This window comes from Homalodisca vitripennis, chromosome 1 (assembly GCF_021130785.1).
Source record: "Homalodisca vitripennis isolate AUS2020 chromosome 1, UT_GWSS_2.1, whole genome shotgun sequence".
Classification (NCBI taxonomy): domain Eukaryota; kingdom Metazoa; phylum Arthropoda; class Insecta; order Hemiptera; family Cicadellidae; genus Homalodisca; species Homalodisca vitripennis.
The window spans coordinates 15,820,950-15,848,745 of record NC_060207.1 but is presented as its reverse complement, the minus strand read 5'-3'; the positions used below and the strand labels follow the sequence as shown (position 1 = coordinate 15,848,745).

The window sequence follows — 27,796 nt, the reverse complement described above, 5'->3', positions numbered from 1 at the left end:
ATAGTAGAAGAGTTAAGTTACCACCAATTGGAAAGCATTGAATAAATTGATCATCATGAATAGTAATCAAGTCAACTTTATAGGACCAGATGGTATCGTAGGGTTGCCAAAAATTCTTCGTGGGGAACGCAAAAGCCCGTCCTTGTGGCCATTGGCTTGTGCGAAGATCTTATCGAACAGAATAAGGGGTCCAACGTCTTGACCGCTGGGCTATCGACACTCGCCGACACATTATACATTATGGACTGGATGATCTAGAAAGATGTTTATATGAACGTAATGAGAAATGGTCAATATGGGAATTTAACACATTCACCGTTTGTTGTCATCTCAGGATGTTCATCAATATTGTAATCGATTTATTAGTATTCATGATTTATGAATTCATTGAACACATTCATAAGGTTGGAATTAGATGACTACCTTCGTCCGTTTGATAACAACTAACAGCTACAAACACAATAAAGGCCAATAAATCTGTTATTGGTGTATACCTTATATACGTATTGCGACGTCGAGCGTGGCTGCTGCTTGGATGGGTGCCCGTTGAGCGATCCTGTCCTTGCAAGCGGTCCGCCTGCCCGGCCGTTGGAGGTTCTAATGTTACCTCCCAGGCGTCGGATAGGGATTCTTGGCCCTGACATCGGTTGTTGAAATAAGAATTCTTTTTACCTTTTTATTTAATTTGCATACAAACAACAATTCTAATGATCGAGATATTTTCAATGTGATTAATGGGTAGGCTCGTGTATTTTTATGCCTTTCAGAGGAACATTTTATCGCTTTTTATATCGGACCTTATCTAACACATATGGAGAGATATGACAAAAAGTATAACCAAACAAATACAAAATCAGAGACTTAATTCCATTATTCATTACGATCTTCACTACCTTTACTTTTACAGCACACAATATAACACTCAAACAAGTTTATTGCAGACGCAGTAACTTTTCACTTTTTCTTTCACACAGTGAGACCAATTTAACAATTAAGTAAGGTACAGGTGGGGGACCTCAGGCTCGGGGGTTAAGAACTGGGTCAAGTGTTTGGCCGCGAACATTGTATTTCCCTTAGTTTGCGTGTCAAGAGCAAGTTAAGGGTGAGTCGCACCCTCAAGAGGGGGGGGGAGACAGCAGCGCTTGTGTTTCACTTAACAACTAATTGAATATTGTTACCTTGAATCTGAGCTTTCCGCAAGATACCCAGACCATACTTACGTCGCATTCATTAAGTATCAGGAATAAACATTTATAATACAACAATTTAAAGCTCTGACTAACAATTTAAACGTCAAATGCTTTTGTGTCAGTTACTTTAGAAATGGTCAATGTCTTGAAAACCTTCTGTGAGAGATGTTTATTACAAGAATTCAGACTTACTAGTTCATATAACACTATCGCTGATCCTTAATAGTTAAAAGAATACTAATCTTTATTATGCATTTATAATATGTGCTTCCAACATAGTCATTAAAATGTATAATGTAAGTGTAAAAGTCAATTTAAAAGTACATAATGTGCATGGAAATAACATTTAAACCTCCCCAAATTGATAATATCGTATATGTAACTAGACAGTTCAAAAACCTTAATTTCCTGCTAATTTTAAGGCGCGTCATTGAAAAACTCGTAAATGAAATATAAACTTTTATCTATGAAGAAATCAAAAAGATTTCTTTTAAAATATTGGTGTGAATGACAATTTTGTATATTTTCTGGAAGGGCAGTAGGCTAATATTTTTGGGACCAAGATATACAACTACAATGTGCAAATCGAAAATATATACAGAGATGGTAATGTCAACATACCGTCGTTATGAAAGATCCCTCTACATATTTTTTGTTTTTTTTTTTCAATTCAAAACTTACACGAATAGATCTATTTTGCAATTAAAATACTCTTTAAAAAAGAACTTGCTCTAGTGCTAGATACACTAAACCAATCGAGTACTGTACCCTTAAACAATTAAATATTCTAAATAGTGTAATCTATTATTAATGACGTATTATTTACTTCGTTTATTACAGTTCAGTACTCATTATTTTGCCCCCAGTCATTCGAAGAGAATTTCAGGTCAAGCATCATCTAGTCTGGCTGATCCGCAATGACCTCTAAAAGCATTGCTATTTCTAAAGCTCTCCAAATTCAAGTTTAATTTGCAAACTACCGGTTGATTGATTAAGCTCTTTATTATTACGTGTGAAGTTAGGACCATTAGGTCCTTTCTTATATTAATGGGATGGTTATATTGTTCAGTAATTGAAATTAACCATGAGTTTTCTAAGAATATCTAAGAATAAAGGAGGTTAAGTATGTTGTTACATCATCAAATAAGCTTGGAAAAATAAAAGCAAGATTGTTCTGGCACACGAATCTTACTAAGTAACACTATATGAAAATGATTTGTCTCCTTGAGTCAGCGTTTTTTTTCACCCCAACATTCTATTTTAGGCTAGGCTACCTTAGATCTTGAAACGTGATTCTAAAACCATTACTTTAAAATATTTAAATAATAAAGTTCTTATATGTGGAAGTAAGGTAAGACAAAATTAAGTTTCTCCTGGTAAAAGTACAAATAGAAGCAACCTTCCTGGACCTTTCTTTTTTATTCGGTACCGCAACGCAGTGTTATGTATTTTTATCTATTCAGTAGTGATGGGGGTAAACAACTGCCTTATCTTATCGCTATGCAATAATCCAATGCTTTCAGACTAAATATTATCTAATCTTAGGGTGGTGATTCCCGTACTTAATAGGATCGACAATCTTTTTGAACAAAATATGCTAAAAGAATACTTTTCAGTTTATGACTCATTATTATATCACATAGGGAAAATAATTTATCTAATTCCCATATTAAAAATACAATAATTATTTTGTCATAAGCAGTAAATATGTTATCTTGTTTGTTATCATATCAAAATATATGTTTGTTTATACTGAAATATCTATTTGATTGCTTTCCCTTAATCATAGTGCCTAACAATATTTCCAGCTAACTTCGGTATTGACTGAACGGAATGTGGGGTGCTAGTGAAAAGTTCCTTACTTCCTTTTGTTGTAGTTTTAGCAAAAAATTTTATTTCGTCTCTAAATTCTTCCACCTTTTTTATTCTAGAGACATACTGTATGTGTTATAGTGGTATTTGTAATCATTCGATAATGTGTTTCTCAATACTCTTCTGGTCAACTTCCAGTTCCGAATGTCGGTTGTTGCAGTGCGGTTGAGGCGGACATGACAGGATGCTGGAACGGCGTCGTGGCCTTACTGGTGGTCAGTCTAGCGTCAGGCGCCGGCTCCCAGCGTCCCACGGGTATCAACAAGCGTCACGACGTCTACATCGCCGGCTTCTTCCCGTTCGGCCGTCACGTGCCCGAGAGTAGTGTGGGTCGTGGAGTCATGCCCGCCGTCAAACTAGCCGTGGACCACATCAATGAGAGCCCCCAGGTCCTCCGCAACTACCGCCTGCACATGTGGTGGAACGATACTGAGGTCAGTCACTCGTACTTCACCACCGTTCCTGTAGCCTACATGTAGGAGTACTTTTATCTAAACAATATGTGATCTGTGAACTACAGACATTACAGCCTCAATTCGATGCATTGAACGCTATCAAGTATTGAATCTAAAAAAGCAATTATAACTTGTTTACTGCCACCTTGTTTTAATGTTTCGAGGAGAGTACTAAATGAATAATGAAGTTTATTCCACAGTAATTCAAATTTACAAGAGATGGCAATAATGGAATATTACTAACCACTGTTACCAGTAATTGTGGCTAGTTAACAAATTTACAATACATTATAAATATAATAGATTTGAGTTTAGTTCAGTAAGGTTGACGTGCAGCTTTGCAGTGTTTGTGGCGTGTCTTGATGTGGGGGAGGCGAACAGTAGATAATATAAGATAAGACAGTTAAAATGTTTTACAATGAACCTAGACTTAGCTTGTTTGCAATGGATACACCGTTTAAAACTACACTACGATTACAAAATTATTTGATTTCATATATACAAGTACACAGTTACAAAATTATTTGATTTCATATATACAAGTACACAGTTTAGGCTAATATTTAATACAAATACAAAGGCAACCAGATATAATGATACTTAATTAATCATACGTATAATTTTAATAAATATTTTCTTGTAAACAAGTAAGTTCTTTTTTATCTAAAAGCCATATTTTCAGTTTTTTACAAAAAAAGTTTACATTTTCTATTTATTTAATTTCAGTAGGCAACTTGTTAAAATACTTCGGTCCCAGATATAAGAATGATTATTTTACTATAAACTTGTTTACTTTTGGTAACATGAATAATCTCAGTTTATTTCTACGCATATTATAGTGGCTCCTTGAGAACCCTCTGTTGCCACTTCTGCAATAAAAAAGTCGTAATGTTTTAAAAGTGAACAAATGTTGTATAGGGAGGATGTTAAGGTTTTGTTAAAGAGGAAATGAAGATTCTAATGTGAATTTTTTAAGAATAATGCTTAGAAATATATTCTTGTTCTTCTCAACTTGTCAATTACTGTCTTTGACCCACCTGCCCAACAGACAATGCCATACTGCAGTCTAGAGTGTATTAGTCCAAAATACAAACTACGCAGTGAGACTACGTCACAAAAGTTTCTAAAAAAATTAAAATTACGGAAGTTATATTTTATCTGATTATGCAAAAGGTTTCCTTGTCCTTTCCATGTTAGATTTTCATCATCATTTATACCTAGGTACCTATTTAAAAGAGTTTACTTTTTCAATGATTGCACAGTTACATTTCAACATATTATTACAGCTATCATTATGGTACCTTATTGGAAAACGGAAATCAAAAGTGTTGTGATCAAAATTTATATATTTTGTTTTGTTTGTACTCAACATTATTTTATCTACTTCACACCATTGTTTAATAATATTAAGGTCGTGAGATATATGAGAGTAGAGGTTGTCTTTAATTTTATCAGAGTATACAAAATCAATATCATCTGCAAAAGCAAATATGTTGCCTTTAAAATCTTGATTCAGTAGATCATTTATGAAAATAATGAATAGATTTGCAGCCAAAACAGAGCCCTGGGGCACTCCGGCCTTAAAAACCTGGGGTAAACTTAAATGATTACTTATTCGAACTTGTTGGGTGCGATCCGTGAGAAAACTTGAGAACCAATTTAATGCTACACCTCTTATACCATGTAAGTATTTATAAAGGTATTTTCTTTTGTAAATGTAAGTATTTATAAAAGTTCGACATGTACAATTTAGACAACTTTGAAATTCGGAATAGAAATTATATATCCGAACTTGACCGTTAATAAAATACAAAAGCTATCAATATGGATACCTTCCAAGAATTTCTTTTAATTTCGAGTCAGAAAATCTGAAATAAATCTACTAATTATTGAATAATACTAAATATACCTAATCGAAAAGATCATGAAAAAACCTATAGTTATAAATACTTTTTTCTACGTGAAAAATGCCCTTTATTCATTGCTCCTTTAATCAGGTTTGTATGAATATTTCTAGTTATTTATTTCACCTTTATACTGGAAAATAAATAAATGATAAAATATATTGCCACCACGTAGTTGCACAGTGTATCGGGACTTTATATACAGGGTGACCACCGGGAACCGGACGTTTTTTAAATAAACATAAACCACTTATTTTTTAACATAAAACTTATTTTATTACATAGAAATGTTTATGCTTACATGCCATTTAAGAACAATGTTACTTATGGAATATAACGTAAAATAGATGGTGTTCATTTTCTTGAATGCAGGTTTCTAACCTTTTAAGAAAATCCGCATGTACACGTCGAGAAGCTCTTGATCAATTACTGCCACTTCGGTGTTGATTGCATCCTTTAGCTTCTGAACAACACCCATTTTATAGGGATGAAATTTTAAATCACTGCAAACTTTTCCGCACTGATTCATGCTTTAACCTTAGTTCACTTGCATGTCTTCTTGCTGAACGACTTGGACTCCGAATGAGGGCTACTCTCACCCTCTCGACGTTTTCCGGCGTCCTTACGGTCTTCCTTGGGCCAGGAGATTTTTTCTTTAAAATAACTCCTGTCGTATTGCGGGTAGGAACCGTACCATGGCGTCCAAGATTGAAATGAGTGCGAAAAAGCTGTTGTACCGTTGTAACAGACTCGCCATTTTGCACATACTTTTTTTGCGTCATACGCAAACATGCGATGCTCCACTGTCCACTGCTCCATGGCTACTGAAATGGCATTGTATAGCGAGGTCATTCACCACACTCTCCCCCCTCTCCCATCTTGGCTGAGCGTGTACTAGCAATTCCAAAAACGTCCGGTTCCCGGCGGTCACCCTGTATTACCATATACTAAAATACACACAAATGAAAGATTTTCACATTATTTTTTCATTCAGACGTAATCAAGATGTAACATTAAATCACTATCATAAATTATAATACTCCCACACTAATTTATTGGGCTTTGAGTCAGACGTAGAGACAACACAGGTTCGAATCCTGTCTGCGACGGTTTGTTCTCTACATGAAACTGACACACATATATTGTCATACTCCTTCTCTTATGCCATTTCATAAGATACTCGCACAGGCCAGTGACCTAAGAGCATAAATGGGGAGAATAAAAATAAGAAATATCAGCCTATCCTTAAAAGTGATATCCTTATTCTTCTTTCAAAACGATATTTATATCGTAAAAATTAAATCTTTACTAGATCTTCACGTGATATATACGATATGTTACAGTTACGTGGTAAAGAGCAGTTTCAGACAACAGTGTGAGAGGTGTACATTAGGTAGTTAGTAGCTAGACTGCAGGGAGGGTAGGGACAGGGCAGTCCTGAGGGATACTAAATCACCTTGTCGTGTCTGTGCTGGTTTGTATCCCTCATGGGTGTCCGTGCCACTCCGCTGGGTAATGGCAGTAAGATTAAGTGCTTGCCTGCCACACTCGCTCTCCACATATGTTCACCACTATTAAGCTACCCTGATATAACGTTGTGATGTAAGAGCAGTATCAGACAACAGTGTGGGAGGTGTACATTAGGTAGTTAGTAGCTAGACTGCAGGGAGGGTAGGGACAGGGCAGTCCTAAGGGATACTAAATCACCTTGTCGTGTCTGTGCTGGTTTGTATCCCTCATGGGTGTCCGTGCCACTCCGCTGGGTAATGGCAGTAAGATTAAGTGCTTGCCTGCCACACTCGCTCTCCACATATGTTCACCACTATTAAGCTACCCTGATATAACGTTGTGATGTAAGAGCAGTATCAGACAACAGGGTGGGAGGTGTACATTAGGTAGTTAGTAGCTAGACTGCAGGGAGGGTAGGGACAGGGCAGTCCTGAGGGATACTAAATCACCTTGTCGTGTCTGTGCTGGTTTGTATCCCTCATGGGTGTACGTGCCACTCCGCTGGGTAATGGCAGTAAGATTAAGTGCTTGCCTGCCACCCTCGCTCTCCACATATGTTCACCACTATTAAGCTACCCTGATATAACGTTGTGATGTAAGAGCAGTATCAGACAACAGTGTGGGAGGTGTACATTAGGTAGTTAGTAGCTAGACTGCAGGGAGGGTAGGGACAGGGCAGTCCTGAGGGATACTAAATCACTTTGTCGTGTCTGTGCTGGTTTGTATCCCTCATGGGTGTCCGTGCCACTCCGCTGGGTAATGGCAGTAAGATTAAGTGCTTGCCTGCCACACTCGCTCTCCACATATGTTCACCACTATTAAGCTACCCTGATATAACGTTGTGATGTAAGAGCAGTATCTGACAACAGGGTGGGAGGTGTACATTAGGTAGTTAGTAGCTAGACTGCAGGGAGGGTAGGGACAGGGCAGTCCTGAGGGATACTAAATCACCTTGTCGTGTCTGTGCTGGTTTGTATCCCTCATGGGTGTACGTGCCACTCCGCTGGGTAATGGCAGTAAGATTAAGTGCTTGCCTGCCACCCTCGCTCTCCACATATGTTCACCACTATTAAGCTACCCTGATATAACGTTGTGATGTAAGAGCAGTATCAGACAACAGTGTGGGAGGTGTACATTAGGTAGTTAGTAGCTAGACTGCAGGGAGGGTAGGGACAGGGCAGTCCTGAGGGATACTAAATCACTTTGTCGTGTCTGTGCTGGTTTGTATCCCTCATGGGTGTCCGTGCCACTCCGCTGGGTAATGGCAGTAAGATTAAGTGCTTGCCTGCCACCCTCGCTCTCCACATATGTTCACCACTATTAAGCTACCCTGATATAACGTTGTGATGTAAGAGCAGTATCAGACAACAGTGTGGGAGGTGTACATTAGGTAGTTAGTAGCTAGACTGCAGGGAGGGTAGGGACAGGGCAGTCCTGAGGGATACTAAATCACCTTGTCGTGTCTGTGCTGGTTTGTATCCCTCATGGGTGTCCGTGCCACTCCGCTGGGTAATGGCAGTAAGATTAAGTGCTTGCCTGCCACACTCGCTGTCCACAATATGCTCATCACTTTTGATATTAAGCTACCTTAAGGTTACGTTAGCACTTATTCAGAGATCCCTTAGGTACATATCTGGAAGATCCATACTCCTTTTTTAATACAATCATTACTAAAAAATAAACATTTATTACTGTGAGGGATCCTAATAATATATATAGTACACACAATTTTATTGTAGATTCGACGAAAGTTAAAAGTTAAAAGCATTCGTTCTGAAAAGATTACCATTTAAGGGAATTAAATCTATTTAAAAAACATCTGTATTGAAACTAAATATTTCACCCACGGGAGATACATTTTGTTTTCATATGAATGGCTTAACAATATTTATTTACATTCTGTTTAAATGGTTTGAAAAACAAGACTTTCCGAGAACAACAATCATTGCGAATGTTTAATTACGAACCAAATAATGTGTCTGTCTTTTCCTTAATATTTAGTTAGAACTACTACACTAGCATAAGTTAAATCCTTTATGATATATTATTAATTAGTTATTCGGAAACTAACTGATATAAGGATGCAAAAATCAAACTATATCAAAATTTCGTGAAATATAATAAAGATTTATTACAATTTTAATGAAATTAATTGATTAAAAAATGACAGTTTTCCTAATATGCATAGTACAGTTGCAATTCTGTAATTGAAGAAATATGAAGATTTTGACAGGTTTTCATACTGACGTTTTTTTGCCGTTTATAGTTTCTTAACATTGCTCTTGATACTTTCAACCTTTTTCGTGTCTTATATACAAATTTCTTGTATTTACATATACGTACCAGAAATCAACATCAGAAACAATTGACATACTGCAATACTAATAGTATAGTATCACAGCCTTGAGTCCCCGATATAAATGGTAGCAGGTGTGTATAGGTTAATCTAATTAACTTATTACAAACTCATTGTTATATATTATGACCTGTAAAATGTAAGTCTACATTCTGGACTTTAAAAACTCTTTACTCATAAAGAACCACCGTAATTCGGTTATCTCCCCTCTTGAAGGGGGTGTTTGAAAGACACTTAGTGAAGTCGATGTGTACAGGCCACTCAAGCAGATAATGATCTTCACCAGAGTTCGCTGGTGTGTTGGCAGGACAAGGACCCTTGTGTACAGAGGCTTCCACAACAAAGAAGTCTTTTTAGATTTTGAATACCTTTACTGGAAATCCTTTCTATTGTTTCTTTTCGGCTTTAATCTTTTTTTCAGTTTTAAGGTACCATGCCATGGTTGCAACATATGTATCAACTCACAAAGTTGTAGATTTCCAAATAAATCGGTAATACAGACTTAATTCTTAATGTTTAGACATTTTTCTTATTCAGTGGTAAATATTATCACGTATTCTTTTAGTTGATGTTACTAGAAGTAGTATTTTTAACATCAAATAAAACTATAATTTATCTTTATTTTAAATGGTATTCCAAATCTATGAACACTGTACTTCCCTTGCATTGCCTTAATAAATTGTGCTATACCTACGATATAAAATAGTGAAGATCTCCGCTGAAAATGTGAATAAGAGCGTGGAAAGACTCCGTATTTTTGTTTGTGCATTAACACTGCGTGTTTATTAATAACAGACAACAACTACACGTTTACGTATCGCCTGCATGGCCTTTCCATCATGCTATGCAATAATTTATTCATGCAATAAAATTGTAATAAGTTTACTATGAAGACTGGTTTTACTGCCATCACCACCAACCGTGCCATTAAAAGATTCCCCAGGTTTCTCCAAGGGTTGCTGCAAAAAGTATATTTAGCCCTATAGTATATTTTATTGGGAATCTTCATAACTATTTTCATATCTATTTAGTTGGGATTCTGGACCAAATAAAAAAAACGATTCATTTACTAAGATTAACTATGGTTGTGTGATGACCCTGAACATATAGTTTCAAGGCCGAGCGTTAACATCGTATACAGTCTCAATCAGCTAATTTTAGAACATTATTATCAATGATATATTTAATTTTAAATAAACGTAACATTTCTGTAATGGTTTAATTGTAATAATCTATTAGTCCAGTCAGTCATATTCGATTATTAATGCAGTAGCAGAAGATGTATAATTTAGTATAGCATAGGAATTATAAGCCCAGTTGCGTCTCCAGCTAGCCTGGAAATTTTCCATGTGCACAGTTAAGACGTAGAAACAGTCAGGAATTTGCCGAGATCTGCTTAGCTAGTGTCTGGGACGATACCACTTTGAGGGGAGTCCACTTGGACTGTTCCATTCGGAGGGGAGTAAGCTATTTGAAGGAGAGGCAACGGCCATTATTTGGCGCAATCGTGTCGGGATTTTGAACGCGTTGAGTTTCCGCGTGTATTAATGAAATATATACATATTCTGGAATTATTTATTTGTAAAGTAATTTTAACTTGTTACATACTTTAAAATATAATATTCTATGTCGGTCAACCAAAGAGAGAGTTATTTTATTACAATTTCAAAAACTAAACTAGGCTAGTAGCCGTCATCGTATCGAGCGAGCTCGTTGAAATTCTAAAATACAAACTTGTGGTCAGCACAACAGGTACCACAATTAAGTACGCTGGACGTCACAACGTAATTCTAATAATAACATTCATCGTAGTTATTGGTTAGGGTTCTAAGTACGCGGTATAGTCATGACGACCAACGATGCCAAAGTACGCTTTGAATACATAGCTTTAGTGGCAATCAACTAAAGCTATGTAATCGAATATACATTACCATAAAATACAAATAACGTTGATTATTTTTGGAAAACAGAGTTAACAAGCAAAACAGTCCACACGTCAATTGGTATATATAATGTTCGTGGCAAGCCACATTTGAATCCTTTTTTATGACAATATGTACTATAAATAAGTTCACTGTATGATGTAAGTTTGTTTGAACGTATGATGTATTTAAAATCTTCACAGCCCGTCAACTGATGCTAAGCTTTTAATGGAAGTTGCTTAGCCAGTCGTGGCTAGAATCTCCTTCACAGTCAGGCTCGCCTTCACGGTATGTTGGACACTTCGGGTCGGGAAGGCAGTTGCGGCGGATTGTGAGGTGACGAAATCCGTCCAACTCCTTTCCGTCTTGTAGTGCTTCACTTTATCTACTTCCAGAGACTCAGAGACCGTCAAGACGTCAAGATCAAAACATGTCTACATATAAATGAAGATTCTTTGTTTAAATTTTAGATTTGACGTTGGAATGATTGTAAAGGAAATAGGTTTTTTCCGGACATTATTTTATTTTATTTTTTTAAGTAAACTAACTAGGATTTTAACCTGTTTTGTAATTATGTTTTAGGTTAGTTATTTACCTGAAGAAGAGATCAGATTCCAGATCTCGAAACGTAGTAGTTTTTTTACACTAAACGGCAAATGTCCGAAACAATCCCGTTTCCTTCATAAAGGAAAAAATATCTTGCTTATATGGTCTTTTTTATCCAAATGTGAATATATATTTTTCTGTTATTCTTTATATCATTATCTCAATGTTAGTTTGATATGTTTTATAAATGTTAGTCAGTTACCATATTTTAGTATCTACTTAGTGGAGGTTATATTATAATAAATATGATAATGTTTAGTAGACTATATAGTGTCTTATTGTAGTGGAATGAGAAAAATAATAATTATTGCAATTTTTGTAATTTAAAATTTTCTAAACGTTTTTTATTTTGTATGTTTGTTTACGATGTATCAAGAAATTTCAATTTTAACTTTAATAAAAAACAATGTCTGTATAAACATTTGTTATAAAATACATTTTTCAAAATAATTCATAACGAATGTAAATAATGTCATTAGATATTTTTTGTACATCACGTACATCAATTTTTAGTGTTTTAGATTTTTTTAAATTAATTATTTAGGAACTAGAATTTTTTAAGTATTCTGTACTTCATCGCTCAAATATGAAGAGTATACCCACAATAACAATAATTTGATAAATATAGGATGCGTATTAATAATAAAAATCTTGAAAATGAGACACCTTCCATATTTTTTCAGTTACAAATTAAGGGGTAAAAGGGTTTTAAGTTTAACATTGTACTTATGTTATGTTGTACTTTATGTAGTTGTTTGTATTAAAGTGTATAAATATGAAAGTAGCCTACATTTATTTGTTTATGGTGAAATAATATTCCACAATAAAGCATTGTATTGTTTTATTACTATATTGTTGTGTTTTACCACAAAACTGTCCTTTTTACTTAGATTGAGGAAGACAAAAATATTTTTCAAAGAACCGTGAATAAGACCAATTTTTGCACCGTTCCAGTTGCATTTTTCGTATTCTTCGAACTATAATGATCCAAAAAGTGCAATATGGGATGAATGGTAGAAGGTTGGGCCGTTGGGCCGTGAGTGATGTTTCCTGGCCCGAAGTTATTGTACGGAGACATGGAGCCACTGTCATGTCTGCAGACTGACTCTGCCTGGCTCCCCGGCCGCCCAGCCAGGAATATCTTATCCTGCCAATATCCATTGATCATGCAACATTGCTGCCACTCCAGACCCAGCAGATATTTATGTAATTCGCTTCTCGGTTTTACACCTGTTCTGACATGTACACAGTGACCATTACAAGCTTTTGAGACACTTCTTCCTACCTATAAATAAGGTACCTACCTTTAAGAGTTACTTTATTTCATCGAAAATATTTTTACCTATTTTTTATTTAAGAAGACATTATAAGTGTGAACTTAATCAAAATGAGGTATTTTGACAATGATGTGGGCTATTGTATCAGGAGGTATCTGAAAATGTGGAAAAAGTAAGTGACGGTGGTGTATAAAAATAATAAAAAGTATTATAACCCTTGTATCTCTCTCCGGTACGAATAATCATATTTTTAGTTGTTGAATAAAACCGCATGAGGTTTTGTATTATTTAGTTTCATCGTAAATTGCTATATTATAACACGTGCATAACATGTACGATTTTATCGTAGTTAAGCTATCGCACTACATATGTATATGAGAAAATGCCAATACATAGTCAAAGCATGAAGCAGTTAATATGCATGCTATAAAATATGTATAAGACATTCCAAAAACATTTCCGGTTAGTCTCTTAATGTGCAATATAGGGATTACAAACAACAATGTTGGTATTGTTACAATATACGAAAGGCTCATTACGAGTTATTACTTACATTTGCTAAGCTGGAGTTAAGTGCTACCTTATTATTCTTTAATGAAATACTTATTTATTTGAGGCGAAATTACGGCCTCATGGCCCTTTCTTACATTTGGCCTCATAAAGAAACTATAACAAAATATTCGTATTAAAAAAATAATAATAAAACTAAATATTTTATTCTAAACATTTTTAATATGAACAACAAAAAGTACAACTTTATTTAAGAATATAAAATAAAAAAATGTGTAACTATAAAAAGGTATATAAACATATTTACAAACACATATTCACACGCAAAATAATAACATGTACTTGTATATAAGGAATATAAGAAACACACGATTCTCATACACTCTATTCATGCCAGTGCAACCGCAGCGAAGAGACCTATGCCGACCCCGCCCCAACCATCCGCCCCAGATAGTGCTCCTTCAGCGAAGCCACGAACCGAGGATAATGAGTAATGAGTTTCTTGAAAAAAAGAGATGTAAATATTAAAAGAGGTCATATCACTATTAATGCTATTGAGCCAATCGATCCTGGATAGTATGCCATCTTGGTCTGACTAACTATTTTTCTTACACGGCGATCTGTACGCTTTAATTTTAACAAAATTAATTATTTTGCTTATACTTTATTGTTTCTAAACAGTATTGCAGTATTTTTAACGTTTTGAGGGTTTTCCTAGTTAAATGAACGTGGGCTTGATGTTCTCTATTTTCGATCTATTAAAATAATTAGTGTTGTGTTTTGTCTTTTTCTTAAGTGCATGTTTTAGAGTTAGTGAAGTTGACACACAACATGGTGGTTGTGATTCCTGTTTATACGTGTCACAACGATTTGTCATGATTTGTTTATTTTAACCTAGTTTGTAATTATGTGTTAGGTTAGTTTTTTACCTGAAGAAGAGATGATTGCAGATCTCGAAACGTAGTGTTACTGATTTTTTGTATCACTGACCGATGGCAAATGGTCGGAAAATCCTGTTTACTAGGACTACTTGTAGTTGTTACCTTACCTACAGAGTCAAATACCAGACCCAATTAAATGGTTTACTCGGAAATAAATATTTACACAAAATGTGGAAGCACAATTCAATAACAAATTCAATAACGTAAAAAAGGGGCGCTGGCGAGTTAAACCGTCGTGCAACAGTAGTCCGTATAATTTTAATATGTGACGGGTGGCGATTCAACTAGCGGGGAAACTGCGAAATAAATAACAGTACCTAGTTCATTGTTTTGGCGCTAGACGGTTGGGCATGCTGATTGGCTAACATTGAGATGTGTAGTGTGTCGATGCATAACTTGCGCCGAGAATCAAGTTACCAGTGCAGTGATTGCAATGTAGGTTATTGCTCGGCTCGCTGCTTCAAGGTTTCCCATTCCGTAAAAAACTAATAAAATCGGAATTAACAAACATGTATGAGGAAATATGTATAAGTATTATATATAATGTGCAAAAAAAGTTTATTAATGTAAAAGATTTTAAATTCAAAAAGAAACAAAACGGCGTTTTAAAAACATCTAGCTTGAAAATAATTATTTTAATTTTTTTTCTCTTTAAAATGTCAAATAAAAATATGTAGTAAAAAATTGTTTTTGTTTATTTTGTAATTTTTTCACTAAATTTTGAATTTGCGCGTAGTTTATATACCGGCAACCTTACATCCACGTACAGTACGGAATGGTCTTGAATGCCTATTCTATTATTTACTAGTGGTTATGGTGAAATGTGCAATAAGGATCTTCCTCTCAAAGTATGCTCATTTCCAGTTTTATTTACCGCACTCACGGTCTGTAAGTATTTCTGAATTGCAGTGCAACGCCGCAGTGGGTGTGAAGGCGTTCTTCGACATGATGCATGACGGTCCCCATAAAGTCATGCTCTTCGGCGCTGCCTGCACACAAGTCACCGACCCCATCGCCAAGGCCTCCAAGCACTGGCACCTCACTCAGGTGATTCTTCACTCAACATCGTACCCGTATCCACTACAGCTGTGTTAACCAGTTAAATACACCCAATATCCGAAAAGTTTGATTTAAGAGTACTTGAACGCTTCAAATATCCCATATTATAGTTAACAAATTTAGACTCACTTTTGTAAGGTACACCTAAACGTTAAAATCACATTAAATTTAGTGTTTGAGCTTCTCGTTTTTTGCTAAACAGTTAAAATTTGAAAATATAAAAATACATACATATATATATATATAGTTTTTCATGAGTTTCCAGATTTGTCTCCGACTGAAATTATATAAAAATTATGTAAGGCTTTTTAAAAACAGTTGATTTTTCTTGATCTTAAACATCTTACAATAGGTACAATGCAATACAAGAGCAAGTTCTAACAATTTGTAATTTTAAGGATGTACAATTAAATCAAACCTTTCGTCTTTACAGAATTTTTTTATCAGTATAAATAAAAATGTCACTGAATTTTCTGCCACAAAGTATAAAATTCCTATGAAATATATGATTGCAAAGCGTATTAAAATATATAAATTATCTATTAAGCACAATATACACGCCCAATAATGAATTATATTTGAAGGAAGAATTACGAAATGCAATGTAATGTTTACTAAAATTTATATTACTCAAATCAAATCAAATCAGTCTTTATTACCTTTGAACAACATACAATATTGTATAGCATCAGTCATTAGCCTATCTACTGATTCACACACAATCATACATAGAAAAAGTGCCTCATTCAGACAAACATGCAATGCCTATATCAGATCGGAGGGTTATACAGATTTTGTATAGTAAACAATCAGTACTAAATTCTTATTGTTTCTTACATCATAATATTTACTATGAAAAGTCTTTATTTTAGTTTTTATGGTATTTTATTAAATTACTTACTTATATTTTTATGTACACTTTTATACTACAAGTTATTTATTGTATTTCATCAAAAATGAGAAGATTGTTAAACGAAAATGTTTAAGTGTTCACACATTTATTTGATAAATAAATAATGACTTTTAATTACAATTAAAAACGTGAATTAATTACAACGTCAGAAAGGTTCTTACAGTCCGACGGAATGAAAGGAAAACTAATATTTTATTTACCGGCGACACTACCTAACGTGTTACAAGAGTCAAGTACGGTTATAAAAGTTCATAACTGCTTGTTAAAACTTCGGATATTGTGCTTGATTCGATGAATTCACATTACGACCCTTTCGGAATACAGAAACAGCAAATGGCCTCGTAGTATTTGGTTAAACTTCGGCCATGTTTCTACAGCGGTCCGGAGCCAAACTTGGATCAATCAACGCTGTGGTGTACGTCCATGCAATCAGTGCATATTCGTGGTCGGTATAGTTTCAACCAACTTGTGGCTTCGTACTTTGTGTCGGATATCGGATACAAGTAAATAATTAACTTGATTAAAAAAGGAACTATTGTTAAATATTAGTTTTGGAAAATTAAGGATGTACACTACATATATACACTTATTATTTTTGTATAGAGTTCGGAGCAATGAAAATTACAGGAAAATTACAATTTTTAGGAATCATGTAAATGTAATAACATGATAAATACAAATGTGTTCGTAATTTTTAGTTTTCAAAAGTCATTATATACATTACGTATATTATCTCTTTTTCGTACACTGCGGGTAAAACTATAAATCCCTTGATCATACGTGACTAAAAATTGTTTACTTAACAAATCAGTATACATTTTTAAAATAGACTGTTCACAAATATGTACCTACAAGCATTTCAACAAAACGAATATGTATAAAAAACTAAAATAGAAAACTTGTTAAAAAAACATTTTTGCCCTACAATTTTTATACTTGCATCCTCTCTAAAATTACTGTCGCTATTATAATAGTGTGGCTATTGTTCAAGTTCAGACATTTTAAAGTCAGTGTGTAACGCGAAAAATATAACTGTTCAGCTTTGTATGTAACGCATTTCCTCTTATATGTCATGACTAGAAGAATGAATGTTTTTTTTTAAGTAAAGAGAATAGAACCCTGGTGTTTCTTACAGGTTAATAGTTGGGTCTATAGGATTTGCTAGTAAATTCCATGATTTGAAGTTTTTAGTTTCGGCCGTGAACATTTCTAGAATTGATCTGTGAAAAGTGATTAATTAAGACTTGTGTCACACAAACAATTGTGCTATTATTGTTTAAAAACAGGTAATCTGTTCATTTTAATATCTTTATGTAGTTATCAAGAAAACAATCAATCTACCAAAAGAGTTACTTACTTCAAAAATAAAAACTTTTTTCAATCATTAATTTGGTCCTTGTAATGACGTAAAATTTTAACAGGAGTCAACTGTTTTACAATTGTTACAGTGCGCTAACCTCAAACTTTGTTGCAGTTCAATAAATAATAGCTGTAAATAATGCCAAACGATCATGTCCTGCAACTATGTGACATAAGTATAAATTTTTATTTTTTCACTCAGAGCATAAAAGCCTACTATTATACAGTTTATATATTATGGTGTGTATGTCCAATTAGTTTAAATCCTGATTTGTTATGAATGACTCTAAGAAATTATTTTAGTGATGGAATGAAGATATAAAAATATAGTGATGTAATAACCAGATATATTTCCTGCTTTAACATGACCTACTTTTTCTATTCCAGCTGTCGTATGCTGACACACACCCGATGTTTACTAGCCTTCATTTTCCTAATTTCTTCCGTGTGGTGCCTAGCGAAAACGCCTTCAACTTGCCCAGGTTAAAAATGATGCAACACTTCAACTGGAACAGAGTCGGCACTATATATCAGAACGAGCCCAGGTACTCTCTGGTAAGTAGTTTAACCCCTTGACGGGGTAAGTAGTAAGTAGTTTAACCCCTTGACGGGTTTTATTATACCTTAAACTATGTTTTACTGAATATCTTAGCTTTTTCAAAGATACAGGATTGTACTGTTTGGATATATTTTTTTAACGAAAAGGTCATTTGTATAATACTTTTTTTGCAACTTTTTATTTCTAAGATGTATTGTTCATTAAGCCATTTTCACTATTCGTGTTCATTGCATCCCACAATAAAGCCAATCGTCTGTGCGTCGTATAATTCCATAGTAAAATAAACGCCAGAAATTAAACCATAGGTAGATGTCTGCGGTGTGTGACTACAGCGAACCTTTCAAGGTCCAAACACTCATAGTATAGAATCAAGGAAGGGCTGACACCTAGTAGAAAACGCCAGAACTACTTGAGTGACGTGCGTTCATCATAGAAATATTTTTGCGCAATATTACGGCAAACGACAGAATAAAACAGGAACAATTCAGTGATGCGTAATATTACGTTAGTAGCACACTTTTACGCAATCGCTATGAACGTAATATTACGTTAGTAGCACACTTTTACGCAATCGCTATGAACGTAACATTACGTCAGTAGTACACGTTTACGCAATCGGTATGAACGTAATATTACGTCAGTAGCACACTTTTACGCAATCGCTATGAACGTAATATTACGTCAGTAGCACACGTTTACGCAATCGCTTGAACGTAATATTACGTCAATAGCACACTTTTACGCAATCGCTATGAACGTAATATTATTATCAGAACAGAAATGTCTTCATTCTACAGGATGATAAAGCTATTATAAAAACGAATAACTGCTAGCACTAATGTAGAACAATCTTATTCGACAAATGACAAATTTTTATATATTCATGTTTTAACCACCAGTCATAGAATATTTTTTAAGCACTAGGGCAGTATTCAACACAACTAATATGAACGTCCTAAGTATATTAAATCGATTAGAGAAGTTGAACGTGTGTGAATATTTAATGGAATACCTTAATTTAAACAGGAATGTTTTGATTAATGAAACAATTTAATTAAAGGAAAATCCTCAGGGGTACAAAATTTGTCTTAAACACATGCAATTCTTATAACTTTCTTAGTTAAAATATTTTATGAACATTCTATAAACCATTTATTTTAAGAACTATCTTAGTCCAATGGAGTAATTTTAAATATGAAGCCTATTTTATACCCAAGTACACTATACATGTTACTGATATATGAAAAATATTTTATTTTAACTTACAACTTCTTTGGCTGCATTATAATGATTTGTTCTTAAATATCTAGACTCACAGTTCAGTAGCTCTTTCGTTGCAGGAAATAATTCCCATGCATTTAGAGTACTAGCTGTTACCCGCGCTTTCGAAGACATTTCCTGGCAGTACGAAAAATGTTTTATAGAAACCAAATTCCTCAGATAAGCAATAGTTTGGGAAACATATAGTCAATGAATAAGCTATACAATACAATGGGAGATATTTACCTGTAAAGTATATTTACCAGGCCGTATTGTACGGTTTTTTTCTGTCAACAGGCTCACAACCGCTTGGTCGCCGAACTCGACCAGATGAACTTCACGGTGGCCGAGACGCAGAGCTTCGCCAATGAGGTGGCCAATGCGATCCTTAAACTCCAAGAGAAGGATATCCGTATCATCCTGGGAAACTTCAACGAGAGTTGGGCTAGATCGATATTTTGTGAGGCTTACAGGTAAGTTCTATACCTTGGTTCATTCTGTAACTTGTTACTAAAGTATTTTTTTATAATATGTTAAAAAAATACAGTATATTGTAAAACTGGTGTGTATAATATATCGACAGAGGCGGCCCATCCGTACAGTGTATATAGCGGGAGAGCGGTTTAGTGTACTGACATAAAACAAAAGTGCTTTCCCCGTAAATCGCCCATAGAGTCCGTTGAAAATATGTCCATCAAAATCTATATGCATGGTGTTCCAAAAATTAAAAGTCGTGTGTTCGAATCAAAAACTTGTAAGTATAGGACAAATCATACATAATTATAAAGATCTTGTTAAAAGGAAGGAACTCATTAGCGAAAACAGAATACACTTATCTCAATCTGTTTCAAAATGGCGGCCGTTTTGTTGTAAAATGCAGAAATTCGCGGTGTGTTTTTAGAAATGAAAATCATTCGACTCTGTTTTGGAAAACTGTACATAGGTTTTTGTTGAACATATTTTCAATAAACATATACGGTATGTATTAGGTCAAAGAATAATGTAAGTAGAATGCTAGTTTACGAGCCGTCTATTGTGAGACTATCTGAATTTCATTCCTTTAGAACAATATTAATTTTAAAACACTTTTAGGCTGACATTTATGGTCATGCACTTATGTGATTGTGTCTTATTTTAAAGATATGGTTAATATGCGGTCAAAAATTTTCAGTTTTACTTATTTTAGTGAATGTTTACTAAATTAAGTGCAAAAAGGTTTGACCGAAATGTTTCTAAGCACATTGAAGTTTAAAATAAGTATAAGTATAAACTGTATTGATACTGTATATTTGTGGAATCCTGGATTCGTTATAAAATTGCATGTTTTGGTGTGGTCAAACGAACAAAACATGGTCATTCGGTGAAAATATATGATTTATTAACTATAAACTATATCATATTCAAACGGAAACCCTACCAAACACAATGTAGAAATACTGCACTGGCTTGTAAAATATGAAGGCATTATTATCCATGATGAAAATATTTTTTTGTAATTGTAATAAATATACTTACTACTTAAAAATAAAAGTAAACTAACATAAATCTCTTTATTAACTCTGTTTATGAAATAGGTTGATATATTTTTTTAAATTTCAATAAAATATAAAATTCTCCACGCTCGATTAAATGCTGTAAGAGAACCATATGGATTGACCATTAAAAGTTTGATACTTAGCTAAGTCGAGATCATTACGTGTACGAAGTAACGAAGCGTAACGAAGGCTCTGCTTCCACTTATTTTGCCGTAAAAGTTTACGGAGATAACTGAAGAGGAGCTAACGCAATAAACCCTAAACCCTTCAAAGTCCTTTTATAAACACGGCTTCTTCATTAATACGTGGTTGTAATAGGGTTTATAGGGTTCTAATTTGCTCAATGAAGCATTTCTCTTTAAGTGTAAATTTGGTATTGCAGGGTCGGGATGGTGGGGAGGAAGTACCAGTGGCTGATCATGGGTACCTACGGCGAGAAGTGGTGGCAGGACGAGACTGCGCCTTGCTCCACGGAGCAGCTACAGGCCGCCCTAGAGGGCTGTATCCTCACCGACCTCCTGCCCTTGGCGACCAGTGGGGAGATCACCGTCTCGGGCATTGTGAGTCCTAAACAATATAGGTCAAAGTATTGATTCTGTGCAGTATTAAATTCAATACAGTGTGTAGTATCGAATTCTGAGACGAGAATTGGGTTCCGGAAAGTGACTGTTGGTGTGCCACAAGGCTCGATACTTGGTCCCCTCCTCTTTTTAGTCTATTGAAATGATCTGTCTGATGTTGTCAATAACATACGTCTGATGTCGGTCCAATACGCTGATGATACATCAGTAGTTGCCACAGGTAAAACAAAGACCAATTAGTTGAGACATTGGTGGAGAACTTGAATTTAATGAATGAATGGTTTTCAGCAAATGAGTTAAAGCTTAACCCAGAAAAACCCCATTTCTCTATTTCCATATTAATTACTGAATTTCTTCCCATAGTGATTCCTCTTTTTTCCCAGATTTCAAATTAGTACCAGCAACAAACTTTTCTAGGAATCAAAATAGACTCATGTCTAACTTGGCACCACCACATTAATTAATGAGTTACTGAAAAAAAAAAAACGTATTCAAGGGTTTTTGCCCTTCTCACTCTTTCATCTGTTGTTGACAAACACACTCTCAAACACTTTTATTTGGTCTATTCTCATTCTCATCTATGGTATGGAACTATCTTCTGAGGAAATTCCCCTATCTTTGAAAAAGTGTTTTTTATCCAAAAGGAAATTGTAAGGCTGATCAACTCGGCTCCTTTTTGTGACCCATGCAGGAAACACTTTACAGATTTGCAAATACTTCCTCTACCTTCTCTTTTCATTCTTCAGAGTCTTCTCTGCGTCAAAGCGAACCAAGGAAAGTTTTTTTTAATAACAATCATCACCACTCTCATTTCACAAGAAAGTCAATTGCTCCAGTATCCTATTCACAATACAAGCTTTCTGGAAAGGTCACTGCTTTATACTTGTATAAGAATTCACAATCATATGCCACTTTCAATAAGGAAAGAAAAATTGCTTCCTAGATTCAAAATACTTTCAAAAGACTATCTACTTCCTCACTGTTTCTACAGAGCAGCTGAGAACTTGGCTTCTCCGTCAGGATTTTGAGGCATCCAACTTGCTATAAGAAAAACAATAATTGTACAATTTGTGGTGTATTGGTGTATTACAAATTTATTTTAATTAGTTTATTATTCCATTTGTAATAATTGATGAGTCTTTACCAAAGAACTGTGCTTGTAAGGCGTATGTGACAATTGTGTAAATAAATAAACAAAGATGAGCGATGCCAAGAAGAAAACCTCGGGAGCAAGATATATCTGTAAACTTACCTATAGAAATTTCCCCCACTAAATAAACGGGAAATATATTCAGAATTCTTGTTGACTATTTGCTTGTTTGCTTAAACAGACAACAAGACTAAAACTTATCAATGCATTTTTCTAATTGTAATGCTCATTTTTTTCTAACTTGCTTACTATACTGAATGTTAATATACAAAATTTTTTGTTTTTATTATGATGACCCTAAATAGTCTCGAACTCATAAGATTTAAGTAGATACTGGTGGAAATTAAAACTGCGCCTTTTTTAGAAATATTCAGGTTTATTAAATCAATTCAAATGTCAATTATTAACCTTGTATTCCACCAAAACAATGTTTTGAACAATATGTTAAAAATTACTACTTCCTTTGGCAAGGCACTTTCGATTTAATATGGCACACTGTCCTCTAAATACTTGTGTATAAAATATAAAAATAAAATAATAATCTTGAATAGATTTGAATGAAATAAATTAAATAGGCTTCTTCTCAAAACTAATAAAATAATAATTATAAACTTCTTTCAAATAAAATTCTCAAACAAAACTAAACAGTTCTCAACAGGAATTTTTCACAAGTTCCTACAGGATATGGTGCAGCACCTGCAGCTCTTAATTTTTTACTACAATACCTATAATTTCAATGTAATTTTAGTTTAGACTTTAAATAAATTACTCCTTTACATTTTATATATAATATAGTCCTCACTCAACAGAATTTGATCGTTAATTTCAAATTTTCAACTCCAATTTCAATTTAATTCACTTCTTAATTTTGCAAATTTCAAATTTAGAAAATTTCAATAATTCAGTCAAAAGTACTTAGCTCTTTAGTCGTGAAGGTCTTGGAGTTCGGTATTAAAATAATTTATACCGACGGATCCTACGCCCGACACTACTTTTTAAACTCGCATTAAAGACTTTACTCTATCGATTCTCAAATCGGAATGGAAGCAGAGCGTGGTTTCTCGGCCTGCCCGACTACGCTCCTGTTCCTGCAGGCCTGTTTAACTCTCTCAACGCAGGTTCGCCGCCTAACCAAAGAGTCCACTGTAAACTATTGTTTAGCATTCACTGCCATCAAGTCAGGTCTAGACCAGATTCCAAGCGCGTCGTGCCTGCCGCTGGATTACAATATAAATTTACTATTTTTTATTCCCTATCCATTTACAATTCTAAAATAAAATTTTATTTATTAATTTTTTATTTTTATCTAAAGTATACCATGTAATTGGTATACTTACAATAAGACAGAAGGTTTGTGCTGCTACAGATATAAAAAACATAGCAAACTATTGTTATGTACCATTAACGACCTTCTTACGACCTTCCAACGTAATCTTCCAACGACCTTCTTACGAGTCAGTGAAACTCTTTGTTGTAAGTATTGATCAAGATGTGAGTCATTTTAAAAGTATTGGGGGAAAATAGGCCAATAGAACAACCATGGAAATATAATAACTACCCGTTTTTAAATACTCTACATATTTTAAAAGTCAATTGAGTAGTCCGTTCCAATCCATGGTACACAATGTGTAAAAAATAAAACTTGTGTAATAAATATAATTTCCAGCTTTAAAAGCGTGTATACATACATTGTTTGTGGCAACAAGTTTTTAGCTTAATTTATCCAATATTCATTTTTAATTGTCTTTTTGATAAACTTTATGTGTGAAACTGTATGAAATAAATTATGTTTTAATATTAAAGTCTGTTAGGGGGGAATAATTAACTTCGTGAAAGACTTTCCCTCTTAGTGGGATATAAATCTGAAATTGAATTGGTATTGTTATTGTTGAAATGACATAGAACTTAATATAGGCCTATATAATTATGTATTTCGTAAAAGGGATGTTATGTAAATTTTATATGCATTTTATTTTAGTGTTTTTGGGTGTTTGCGAGTTTAATAAACAATATACACGCGAATATTCAGTAAGATCTGCATTCGTTTTCAAGTCACGATTTTGTTTGGAATAAACGCGACTTCCTCTTTTCTTATCTCACTTCATTTAACTTTTATGTTGTTTTGATTGAGCTTTATTTACGGAATCGCTTTAATGCGAGTATTAAAAATAATCTAGATTCAGGATCGTTCAAAATTAACTAGCTTTCTATTCGACATTTTCAACATTTATACTAGCAACATTTAAAACTTAAAACATATGTAATGTTGGTATGATTTCATATTTGACGGAATAGCTTGTTTCCCAAATAAGTTTGCGTTAGCTTATAATTGATATAATAATATTATTCAAGACATTGTGGTTTTGACAGAAATAACATTAAAACCAAGCTTAGATCTTAAATCGGATTTTAACCAATGAAAACTAGGAAATAAAAAACGTCTTTTAAATAACAATGACTAACATACTACATCATTTTTATTATTAAACCATGCGCATAATAAAAACATACAATAATATTTTATCAAAAATAGCATCCTGTTCATACAATTGTAGTATATTTTCAGTACCAGAGTATTTGTAGTGCTACAAATAGGTAATTTTTCAAGTGTAATCTGCCGGTACAAGATGGCTCTAGGGTGGGTAGGGTTTCATTAAAATGTGTGGTACTCATTTACCATGGAAATAAGTTTATTTACTATACACTTTGTAAATAAATGTATGGTGCTAAATAACTTATCTTTGATCAATAAATAATCTGTCTGTATTAAAGTTAGATAGAAATTATTTGTACAAAATATTGAGTCCAGAAATAGATAGAGCTTAGTTACAAAGTTTAGTAACTGAAATGAAAAAAAAAATCAAATTCTGCATGTAATAACTTTAATAGTTATAGTAATGAAACGGTCAAATAACCTTTGTATTTTTGTATACTTTGGTAAAAAAACGAAAACAAAATTAAAACCATTATTACGTCCTGGATTGATTCATAAAAATGGTTGTGTCCATACGCGAAAATACGATTTACATTAATTGTATTTCACAATTTTGAAAACCTATTATTACATATAGCTATTACAAATAGCAATATTTGCTGATTTGTAAAAGGTTGCTTTTTAATAATTTATGCCTCTTAAACACTTAAGTAATTGTGTTTTGATTATCTTAAAAATAGAATATCGTTGATAAGTTGCATTTTAAACAAACATTTTAGTTAATGAAATATAAACGCAACAACAAAATGTAACTTTAAATCTGCATGCCTCAAACCTAAACACGAAATTTTTGCAATGCTAACGAACTAACAATCAAAACAACCATTTGTTTCGAGAGTAGACGTGCACGGAAGTTTACCTACGACCCGCTTACAGTTGGCTAATAGGTCGGTAGCCCGCGTAAATATTCATTAGCATGTTATCAGAACACAGACCGGCCATTTGGCGGGGAACCGTCTCTAAGCCGCCCGTTTGTGAACTTCCCGCTTTTTTAATGTTCTCTTAATAGTGTGTGATACGGGTAGTAGCGCAAACCCGTTCCTAAATGACGTTTGTTAATAGAGTAACGTTTGTTTAACATGAACTAAACTCATTTTTTTAAGTAAACATTAATATAATCATTAGATTTTCATTCATTTTTGAAGTTTTATACCAGACCATAATTATTTAAAAAATACCTTAGCTTTTCCACGTAAAGAATTTGGAAATTATGTTACGTGTTAGGTTCACATCAGCTGTTGTTTACATCAGCTGGTATATTAAAACAGCTGGTATATTAAAACAGCTGATAGTGATACAAAGTACACTTTGAACAGAATTTAGACTTATTTATTCACAATGCATTTTTATGGAGATTTCTTCAACATTAGATATTAGTGGGGCGGAGCAGAGTCCAGGTAATTTTGGTCATATCTAGTATTTTACCTACCATCTTTGGCACTCAATCTTTAAAATGAATCACGTAAACTATGTAAATTTATGTACAGCTCAGTACATTTCCGATTCTCTTAAATATAGATTTCACTCACAATTACGCACTCAACAAAAAAATATGAGGGAGTATTTGCGGGATTGGTAATACTCATAATAAAAAAAAAAACATTAAAAACCGATATCTAGAAAAACTTTTCAATCGTTCAAAAGTTAAAAGAAGTTTAGTGTAAATTTTTCTTACATTTTGTTTATCATTATATCATTATAAAATTTAAACCCAGAAGTGAATAATGATAAATAGTTATAGTAAAAAATGTAATAATAGGCGGTACACAAATTAATATTAATTTTTAATACTCTGTTTAATATAATTACCTAACATGCATTACTTAATGCAAAACAAAATTACAAATTATAATTTCTTCAGTATAAAAGAAATCAGCAGGTTGTATAATGTAATCAATAACTGTAATGTTTTACCTCTGCAATTTTGTTATAAAGTGATTGATACATGAATATTTTGTTAGATTTCATTGTTTCAGATGCAATTTATCAGTCAATTTACGTCTTGTACCATACCAATTCTAAATTGAGGGTATTTTTTCTAATATTTGCTGTGTCGGACAGAGTTAATCAGATTCCGCTTGGTGTTTTATTATTTTTTTAATTTTACTGTTGAATTGAAAGTAGTGACTTTGGTAATGAAGAATAGAAAATATTTTTACGGGAAGTTAGTTGTACATAAATAATACGTTAGTTTGCATATGCTAATAAATATGTATTTTACTGATTATTTTAAAGTTCGGTTTTGATTCCAAAATACTTGATTATTATTTCGATGGAAACATTTAGAACATATTCATTAATTAAAAAATATTCAGATACATACTGAAAAAGCGACAAATGAATT

General features: G+C 33.7%; 1 protein-coding gene across 3 annotated transcripts in view; it reads left to right on the top strand.

The window, feature by feature from the left end:
- The window catches only part of LOC124357542 (gamma-aminobutyric acid type B receptor subunit 2), a 199,837-nt gene that overhangs the window by 148,590 nt on the left and 23,451 nt on the right, over window positions 1–27,796 (top strand). For all 3 annotated transcript variants that reach the window (XM_046809462.1, XM_046809444.1, XM_046809454.1), the window contains exons 2-6: window positions 3,223–3,496; window positions 15,452–15,589; window positions 18,261–18,428; window positions 19,990–20,165; window positions 21,610–21,787. In XM_046809462.1, the coding sequence (XP_046665418.1) occupies window positions 3,239–3,496; window positions 15,452–15,589; window positions 18,261–18,428; window positions 19,990–20,165; window positions 21,610–21,787 (918 nt within the window). In that variant the 5' untranslated portion in view covers window positions 3,223–3,238. The remainder of the gene's footprint in view (window positions 1–3,222; window positions 3,497–15,451; window positions 15,590–18,260; window positions 18,429–19,989; window positions 20,166–21,609; window positions 21,788–27,796) is intronic.